Source organism: Colletotrichum fructicola (genome assembly GCF_000319635.2).
Source record: "Colletotrichum fructicola Nara gc5 chromosome Unknown KSG_Nara_v1_contig01, whole genome shotgun sequence".
In the NCBI taxonomy this organism is placed as follows: domain Eukaryota; kingdom Fungi; phylum Ascomycota; class Sordariomycetes; order Glomerellales; family Glomerellaceae; genus Colletotrichum; species Colletotrichum fructicola.
The window spans coordinates 7,783,536-7,793,585 of NW_027094051.1; the positions used below are offsets into that span (position 1 = coordinate 7,783,536).

The following is a 10,050-nucleotide window of genomic DNA, read 5'->3' on the forward strand; positions in this document are numbered from 1 at the left end:
CGCAGAAGCGTAGAAGCTCGCATGCCTGCTATCCGTAGCTAGCTATCTTCAAGTCGGTTAGTAGCAGTCGGTGCTCTGCTCCAGTTGACTGCGTGCTGCTGGAGCTTCGACCTGACGGTCGATCCTTGAACAATCTTAGCAGCCGGATGGGCGTCTCTGCTTGACGGAACTTGCTGATCATTGGGCGGCTCTAGTGGTAGTGCGCCATGCGGTGCGGTAAGGCCAGGGTTCCAACGGCCAAGGGTCAGTAAGGGTCGCCGTTACGGTCGCGGTCGATGTGGTGGTCGCCGGTCTCTGGCTGCGGCGGGGGTCCCGTGTGAGGAAGAAACTGAGGCACCAAGGGTCTTGAATCTGGGCTGGAGCAAGACACTGAAAGGAGACCGCAGGGCAAGACAGGGCATGGCCGACTTCAATGGCTGGGGTTTTGGGATCACCTCAGACGCCGCGGACCCGGCCAGTTGGTGTGCAGCGAGCCAATCTGCAGACAGTGGTTCGTAAGGACGCAAGGACAGGCCCTTGTTCGGGTCGGTATTCGCAGGTCTGTTAGCAAGTGAGGCAAAGTATTGGCCACCGAGATTCGTTTCTGGTTGACGTATGTGCGCCGTGACGGCAGACTGCATGCCCGTCTTAGGTACAGATGTCCTCAGAAAGGCAGCTTCCGGCACTGCAGACATGTATCTGCACCCTAAGCCTGTGCGGATACGAATGCCATTGTATGAAGATAAGTAGGTACATACGGGCGTAAGAGGCTAAATGGTGCATGCAACAGCGGACATGATGGTCGATTCTGGTTTGAGGTCGAGGCCGGTATGATGTGATGGTTGTTATGCGACGGACGACCTTGAGCGCAGAGCGCCCCCAGCTGCCAGCTCGGAGAGACATGGAGGGGAAGCTGGGAAAAAGAGGGGAGGGGGAGGGGGGAGTCGGGATTGGGGTGATTGGAGGGAGGGGAAAGCACCGAGAGACGAGATGAAGGCGTTTGCTTTTTTGTTTTTTTGGCTGAGCTTCTTTTTTTTTCTTTTTTTTTTTCTTTTAGTCCATAGTCTGTTTGAGCTGACCTTAATTACGCCGACAGGGAGATGGTTTCTTGTTGCGACAAAGTCTCTGCTAGTGATTGCAACCGTATGAACAGAGATTTCGTCGTACTGGGGCCTGAGGAGAGACGGGAGATATGAAATGGGGCGTGAGACGGGATGAAGACTTGGTGAACTGAGCAGCCGCTGACCGAGATGAACGGTCCTGGAAGTACCCTTACTGAGCGAAATAAGGTAAGCACGCTGCGGGCAAGTAAGGTACCTGCCTCCACTGCCTTAGGTAAGGCAAGGCAGGTAATGAATGCAACGCTCCTGCCATTGACTGACAATGACATTGCCATTGCCAGTGCCATTGGATTGGAAAGAACCCCCTTACCTCGATACCTTGAGCTGCCTTCCGATTGCGATATCCGAAGAGCAATTGAAGCAAGTGCATTTCAGTCAATAGACGGGAGCTTGGGCATCTTGCGTGCAGCCGTGCTTGCCTGCCTTACCTTACCTTATCTCAAGGGGTCGTGTATCTGAAGCTCAATGCCCGCTGTCGCTGACATGCACATGCAGCAGTCAACTCAGCCCGCGCCGGCGAGAAACAACCAAAGTCTGTTTCCTGCATGTTCAAAGGCAGGCCGTAAGCAATTCAGAATCTTCCAAGCTCCTTCTTTTCCCCACTCGCTGACCTGACCGACAGGTGCAAAGTATCTTCTTACCAGGCTAGGCTGACCGTTGGCCGCCAGCCATTGGAGGTCCAGAAGAAAGCCGAACCGTTCCATTCTGTTCCAATTCGCTTCCGTCTTCATGTCTCTATTTCAGGTGAGCGCCATCATCTAGCGTATGTATCCATTTTCGTACCTACGTACCACAGGTGAAGCAGACCAAGACCCTCTCCTTAAGGCTCACGGTCATGATAATGGCACTTTGGTACGGAACGACCCTCCGTTCTGCCCACCTCAGGTCCAAGGTCCATCCACTGCCAATGAGTGAGTGCTAGGGCCCAGCGGATGCCAGTGCTCACCGGGGCCGGCGGGCCTGCCCTTGGGAATTTACATCTTGTTTCAAACCATCGGGCACTTGGACTTCCTTGCTCCACAAAGGGTCCAGGTAATGCTTCATCGCGCCAGTCTTTGGTTTTTTTCTCTGCGTCTTATCCTCGCCGGCATTGAATTCTCCTCTTCTTCCAGACACTCACGTCCGCGCCCCCAAAGCTCTCTCACTGCAAAGGTAGCAGCATGCAACACCTGCTCCTCCCTTTGCCCACCCACCCACACTGCCGCATCCCAAAACTAGGTTGGTACGGCGTAAGTACATTCACCTCTCGCTCTCCAAGGTTGTCTACTCTGTAAGGCTCTAAGCATCCCGTCCCATCCCGTCATCAACCCCAACGTCCGTGCCCTTCTGCATCTGCATGCTGAATGTGTGTCTGCGCACGCTTGAACCGTTCAGCTTCATACGCCCGCGCGGGCCACAGTTGCCAACGCGTCCGTCTGGTTAGAGGAGACGAAACGGGCCAACGCCGGTCTGCAATCGCCCAGAGACGGCGGCGGGAGCCGTTTTCTCAAGCGTCCACCGCACCACTGAGACCGTTACACCAGTAAAATAAGGTCCCGTTCCCGTACCAGGGTCGACAACAAACCAGACGGGGATGCCACCAAGGAACTGGCGCCAAATGCCATCATCATTCCTCCTTTTGGGGACTCGCCGCCCAAGACCAAAGCCCACTCGCTGCTTCGTCCCAGTTCTGGATTGCAACAAGATGAAGCCATCCATCCGCATCATCGGGACGCGAGATTCGTCCAACTTCGCCAGTGATTCACGGCCTGCCCCGTCCCCGATCTCATATCACACCCTGCCGTCGTGGGCAGCTGTCTTGAAAGGAGGGCGCCACATTCGGTCAAGGTCGTTCCACGGCTGGCATTGGCGCTGATGAAGCCATACGTCCCTTCTCCAATCCACGAGCCTGCGTGCGAACCAGCTTTCGCTACCATCGCCCACATGTGACGCGGGCCTAATTGCCCAGGCATTTTCTGCAAATCACGACAACGCGATTGATGAGATTGCCGACGCCAGAAGACGCGGCTTCCCCGAACAGCGAGCTTTCAGGGCCGCAACGGCCATCTACCGAGGTTTGCCGCCGAACTTTTGCTCCAAATGCTGCTGTTCAGAGGACCCCGCGATTACTATGTCTGACAGGAGCCCTCATTCATGGATCATCCCTTTCAGGACACGAGCTCGACGGCTCAGAAGAGCTGTTGCCGGGTCCTCCAAAAAGCTAGCCATGAATCATGTCATGACAGCGAATCATTCGTCTTGCTCACATTGAAAAGTCTGGCTGCGGCGCATGCGTGCATCTCTGCCACATCATCACAAAAGTCGAGGAGCAGCCCGGTGGTGACTATTACCAGGTGTTCGTCTCCGCTCCACGCAGAACGATGAGATATGCTGGAGGGCAATAAGGTTCCGCCGATCCTGGAGGACAGGACATGGAGGCTTTGTTTGTCTCCCAAGTTTCTCTTAATCAAAGGCTCAGCTTCGTGTCAGCAGAGCTGTTCAGAGCAGAATTAACATAATCCCAGCGTATACGTCGTCGTCTCAGTCATCGTGCTACCCCGTTCTCGTCCCGGACGCCTTGGGATTCGTCCGCATCTATTTCCTCCCAAGCTCACCTGACGAGTGCCAGAACGCCTGCGAACGAAGGCTTGGTCTGAGACGGTATTTTCGAGAGGCTGTCAGTCGCAAGCTGCCAACCACGGCATGTCTCTCGCTGGCCATGTCTGGCCACGTAGCACAGCTGTGGGATGCTTGTTTGTGCCTGCAACAAGCCAAAAGCCCCCTTGCCGTTGTTCCTGCAGGCTGCAGGATGCCTCTCAAATGAGCCATTTGCCCCTGCATTGAGCAGCAGCCAGTCGCGATTTGCGACGACAGCAAACCAATCACTTCTTGCCGGAAACCGAATTGCCTCAATGATGTCGATGGTGCCAACTTGCAGCTAGTACGACTCACGACCCTGGACTCACCGTTGCGAAGGGCTTTGCGAGCGACCAAGCCCACGCTGTCTACCACGATCACGCAGCGAGGGCGACATGTGCTTCGGAGGGTGCGAGATTTCAGCTAACATCTCGCAATGGGAGTGCGTGGTTCTGCTGATTGGCCAAGGCTGCGTAGATTCCTGCAGTCTGCCACGGGGCAGCCTTTCGCCTCCAGACGCTAGAACAGCGATGGGCTTTCTTTTTCCGATGCAAAAGTGCCCGGGTAACCACAGGACTGAAGTTGCGGGAATCTTGCAGAGGTTGTCGCTGGCTAGCGCTGTGTTGCTGTGTACAACGTAAGGAGATGACCTGGTGTGGTCTCGTGGACATGGAGGCTTTCTATGGCGAGCCTTTAATGGGCTGCTTTTGGTGCGATTGTCTGGCTGGACTGGGCATTGCAAACCACCCTACGTTCAGAGGATCGAGCTACCACGAGTTGTTCAAAGGAATACCGATGGTAAGGTGTGACGGGCGACTAGTCTGAGGAGCTTGCCAATTCTTTCCAGGTAATGTCTATCCTAGTGTCTAATATCTCTTGCAGCCTCCATCCTCTTTCGGTAGTCAGTAGTCAATCTACGGACGGCTTGTCACCCTTAACCGCATCAATATGTTCCTGCGAAATTCTTTTCTATATGTGTGTATTTTGCTGGTAGTTCGACTTCAAACTGGTTGTCCCAACATGTGCGGTCTCTCCTCAACGTACCGAGAGTCGAAGCATAGTGATATGGGTGTTGGTACCGAACCAGTCGAGCTCTTGCCTCGGCGGGTTTTGTTCTGAGGTTGTTCACGATGTTTAAAGAGCGCACGGATGCCATCGTCGTTGAAACCGCGATCTTGAGCAACTCGGGACGAACGGACCCCTAGATCCCGGAGCATCGTGCCCCGGGCCGAACTCCGGGCCGGCGATAGCCCCCATCTGGCCCGGCAAGGGAGACCAGGCGGAGAATAGCGGCGGGCCTGAGTCAAGCCGAACCCCACGTGATCCGGAGCTGGCTCCCGGAGGTGGTTCAGCGGTGTGGGTTTGAAAGGTCCAATGAGAAGGCGGTCTGGAATGTACTGGCCTCACCAACTGTGCCGAGAGTCCAACGGCCGACTCCAACCGTCCCCCGTCCTGGCCCTCCAGCGAGTGCCACCTGGCCGGTGCGAGGACGCCTTAACAATTTAGGTTGTGGCTGAGGCTTAATGTGGGGCAGCTCAAGGTGGAGAGCACCACTGGCAGGCGGAACCTTTCTGGAAGAAGGATCCCTGCCAGCTCCAGAAATTCCATCCCCAATTGAACACCATCGTGGAGTCGAGAAACTTCCACCTCACCCTTTAGCCCATCCGAGCTTCGAGTCCATCTCGCCCTCTGACTTCTCCATCTCCCCCAACCATCAATTGGCAGGATTTGCAATTCTGTCAACCTCGCCCTCGCCGTCCCTCCCCCGATTCTGTCTCGCCCACTGGATTTGTTCATTGTTGCCGGTCAGGGTCGCAATGTTCTAAGCCAGCAACAAGCTACTCTCCTCGGTCTATCTGCTGCTCCACGGTTTAACACGCTTCGGCCTTCTTTAATCGGAAGACTGATTCTACTGGTCTTGTCCCCAACTGCTGTGTATATCCTCAGTTGTAAGTCTTGTAAAAGCCGAGCAGCTTGCATGCTGCTGCATCGCCGTCTTTGCAGCGTCCCGAGCTAACTGGTGCTGTCCCCCTTGCAGATTTACCGATTTCACCCACACAACCCCTATCATCCCATTCAACCACCCGACGACGTTGATCGACACTGTTCACAATGGCCTCTACCGATTCTACAACTGCCAACGGCGCTGAGCCTTCAGCTGCCCAGAAGCTGCTTCAGACTCACGTCGACCATCACCCCACGGTCGAGGAGGTTCCTGACGAGGACCTCCCCCTCAAGAGCAATGCCGGTGACTCCGCCTCTTGGGCCGAGCCCCAGTCATCCAAGGCTGCTGGCAAGCAGAAGGAGACCTCCGTTCCCGGAAAGAAGATCGATCCCAACGATCAGACTCTCTTCCCCGAGCTCGGCGCCGGAAAGCCCAAGAGCAGCCCCAACGTCGCCCCCATCTGGGGAGCCAAGAGCAACGTCTCTACCCCCGCCAACGGTCTCTCTCGCTCTTCCACCCCCGCCTCGGGCGGTGCTGCGACCCCCAAGAATGCTGCCCCCTCGATGTCGATCCCCGGCCGCAACGTGGAAACGGTTGTTCTGGAGCCCCAGTTCATCCTTCCCCGTAACCAGCTCAGACGCCCCATCCCGGACATCATGAAGGACATCAACCGCAAGTCGCGCGCCAACATCACCTTGTCCACCGCCACCAACGGTCGTCTCAAGTTCGACGCTACTGGTCCTCAAGACGTTGCTCAACAGGCACTCAAGGATCTTGTCCAGCAGATCGGAACCAAGGTCGGCAAACCCCAGATCTCTTCCCCACAAAGCTCAAGCTAAACTTTTTTTTTCTGAACAGACCACCATCAAGGTCCCGATTCCCCAGTCTGCCCGCGCCCACATCATCGGCAAGGGAGGTTCCACCATCAAGTCCATCCAGGAGAAGTCTGGTGCCCGTGTCCAGCTTCCCAAGGTCGAGGACGGTGCTACTTTTGACGAGGATGACGACTCCACCATCGATGTCCTCGTTGAGGGCAACGCCTTGTCTGCTGCTTCTGCCCGCGACCAGATCATGAAGATTGCCGGCGAGCGCGCTGCCAACGTCAACACCAAGCTTCGTGGTATTCCTGCTGAGTTCTACCCCTTCATTGCGGGCCCCAGCAACAGCCATGTCAACCGTTACGAGACCGATGGTGTTCAGATGCGTGTTCCTCCTCACCAGATTTGGGCTCCTCGCGGCCGTAACATGGCCGTGAACGAGGGCGAGCGCCCCGTCTTCGTCCCTGCCGGTGATAACCACATCCAGCTGGCCGGTGACCGCGCTGCTGTGCAGGCTGCCCGTGCTGAGATCGAGCGTCGCGTCCAGGAGCTGCAGCAGCAGCTTGCTGTCGACCAGTTCAGTCTTCAGAAGGGCCGCCACCAGTTCATTGCTGGCCGCCGTGGCGAGACTCTCGATGAGTTCTTCAACGAGACGGGTTGCACCATCTTGCTGCCCACTGATGAGGATGATGACTCCGTCACCGTCATTGGCCCTGCTGCCCAGATCAGCAAGGGTGTTGAGACTGCCATGGACAGAGCCATGAACATGCAGTTCTCTACCTTCGACATTGGCCGTTTCCACAAGGGTGCCCCTGGTGGTGTTTCTAGCCACGCTCGCAACGTCACCCGTTTCCTGAGACATCGTGACATGTTTGACGACATCGAGAGGGCTCACAGCACTCACATCAACACCCCCCTCGGTGCCAACGGCGCTTCCCCTTACGAGTTGTACGCGCGTGATGGCAAGAACGTTCTCCAGGCTCAATCCGCCATCGAGAAGCTTGTTCACGCCATCCCGCCTGCCAGAATCGTCCCCATCCCCGTCGACCCCTTCTACCACCAGTACCTGAACAAAGATGTCAGCCCCCGCATGAGAGACAACCACGGTGTTCACGTTGTCCTTCCTGAGGCCGGAGAGATCGACGCCCCTGTCCTCCTTGTCTTTGAGGGACCCTCTGCTCCTGAGCCCAAGCCCCAGATCAAGACCGGTCGCCCGTCTCAGGACGAAATCCGTGCTTTCCAGCAGAGCTTGGAGGATGCTCGCAAGCAGATTCTTGACATCATCAACAAGCAGGAGCAGATTGCTTCTGCCTCCATCGATGTTCCCCAGAAGTTCCACGAGCGCCTCCGCCGTTTCATCAAGAAGGAGCAGGCCAACCGTGCCGATGACCAGATCCCCATCCGTGTCTCTTCTGTCGGCACCGTTGTCACTCTCCGTGGCCCGGCCTCTGCCGTCAAGAACCTCGAGGCCAAGGTCAACGCCTTCGTTGAGCAGGAGAAGGAGGATGAGAAGGAGCGTGGCTTCACCATGTCCTTCGACTTCCCTCAGAAGTATGCCAACCACCTTATCGGCAAGGGCGGCTCAAACATCAAGGAATTGCGCGAGCGCTTCGACGTCGAGATTCAGGTTCAGGATGGCAAGGTCGAGCTGAAGGGCCCCAAGGCTAAGGCCGAGGCTGCCAAGGCCCACATCAGCTCCCTTGGTCGCACTCTCGCCGATGAGGTTACTCACGTCCTGAAGGTCGACCCCCAGTTCCACAGAGAGCTCATTGGTTCTGGAGGAAGCGTCACCAACCGCCTGCAGTCCAAGTACAAGGTTCTCATCTTCTTCCCCCGCTCTGGAAAGAGCAACAAGGATGAGGAGGAGAATGACGCTGCCAGCGACGCTGGCAAGCCCAAGCGCGTGCAGAACCCCGACGAGGTTATCGTTCGCGGTCCCAAGAAGGGAGCGGATGAGGCTCGCGACGAGATTCTTTCTCTTCTCCAGTACCTGAAGGATACCTCCTTCACGGCAACCGTCTCTGTCCAGCAGAAGCAGGTCCCGTCAATCATTGGCCAGGGTGGCGCTGCGCTGGATGAGCTCCGCCAGACCACCGGTGCCAAGATCGACATCCCCAGCGGACGTGATGCCGAGACCGTCGAGATTCAGATTAAGGGCACTAAGTCTCAAGTCGCTGCTGCTAAGAAGGCTCTCGAGGAGAAGAGAGATGTTTTCAACGACACCGTTGTGAAGACTATTGAGGTTGATAAGAAGCACCACAAGTCTCTCATTGGTGCTGGAGGTGAGATTGTTCAACCTAACCTGCATTCTGTTTCTCCAAGCTAACCACTGATAGGTGCTACCCTCCGTGATATCGTTGTCAAGGCTGGCGGTTCTGACGACCGCCGCGAGCTTGCACGCACCATTCAGTTCCCCAAGCAGGAGGCTGATGGCAACACGATCAAGATCGAGGGCCGCTCGGACGTTGTCAGCAAGATCGTTGCCAGGATCGAGGAGATTGTCGCGGAGAAGGACAGCCAGGTCACCGAGATTCTGGATGTCCCCACCGAGAAGCACAGAACCCTCATCGGTCGCGGTGGAGAGGCCAAGCGCCAGCTCGAGTCTCAGCTCAACGTCTCCATTGACATTCCCCGCCAGGGTGACGGCAAGACGGGCGTCAAGATTACTGGTCGCCCCGAGAATGTCGAGAAGGCGAAGGAGCACATTGCCTCTCTCGTCAAGGAGCAGGAGGGCGAGACTCTGCAGGTCCCTCGTGGTCTGCACCACGCCATCTCCAACAACGGCCAGTTCTTCCGCCAGCTCCGCAACAACCACCAGATTTCCGTCGATCACGCTGGCGCTGCCCTGCCCGCCAAGCCCAGCGCTGGCGCCAGCCGCAGCAACGGCGGTGCTCTGCCTCTGATCACCGACGACGAGGATGCCGTTGCCGATGCCCACTCCTGGAAGGTTGTGGATACCGGCGCCGGCGAGGACGGCGAGATCCCTTGGGTCTTGCGCGGTTCTCCCGAGAACATCGAGAAGGCCAAGGCTGCCATCGCCGCCGCTATTGAGCAGGCCCGCAAGAACACCCACACTGGTTACCTTGTCCTTCCCGACCCCAAGACCTACCGCTACGTCATTGGCCAGGGCGGCAGCAAGGTCAATACCATCCGCAAGCAGAGCGGTTGCAAGATCAACGTTCCTCGCAACGACGCCAATGAGGACGCCATCGAGGTTATCGGCACCGCTGAGGGTGTTGAGAAGGCCAAGGACCTGATCCTGGCTGCCGTGCAGGAGGGCCTCAGCTCGCGTGCGCCCCGGGATTAGAAGTCGGGGGCTGAGCATGGCACAACAGATACAACAACTGAGCTGAATCAGTTCAGAGACCAGCTGAGAGCACTCGTGATGGACTGGTCCGAGGAGCCTCGTGAAGACGCAGCGAGAGGAGAGCTGCAGTGGTAGGAGATTCATAGCGAGAGTATTCGGGCTGCATGCGAGAGCCACCTCATCATCATCGATACCTGGGAGAATACCATGATACCAGGCACATTGACACATATATAACACACAAAAATGGCAATACATACTGGA

General features: G+C 56.7%; 2 protein-coding genes across 2 annotated transcripts; both read left to right on the top strand.

Moving 5' to 3' along the window:
* Positions 1–5,108: 5,108 nt before the first annotated feature.
* CGGC5_v002216 (uncharacterized protein) lies at positions 5,109–5,813 on the top strand (the record flags this gene model as incomplete). The annotated part of the gene is made up of 3 exons (XM_066150936.1): positions 5,109–5,197; positions 5,442–5,665; positions 5,755–5,813. The coding sequence occupies 3 exons, from the start codon at positions 5,109–5,111 to the stop codon at positions 5,811–5,813; spliced, it is 372 nt and encodes a 123-aa protein (XP_066009737.1).
* Positions 5,814–5,828: 15 nt separating this feature from the next.
* On the top strand, positions 5,829–9,786 carry vgl1 (Vigilin 1; the record flags this gene model as incomplete). Its single annotated transcript, XM_032035186.1, has 3 exons — positions 5,829–6,458; positions 6,520–8,761; positions 8,816–9,786. 3 exons carry the CDS (start codon positions 5,829–5,831, stop codon positions 9,784–9,786), a joined length of 3,843 nt encoding a protein of 1,280 aa, XP_031885811.1.
* Between the last annotated feature and the right edge of the window lie 264 nt (positions 9,787–10,050).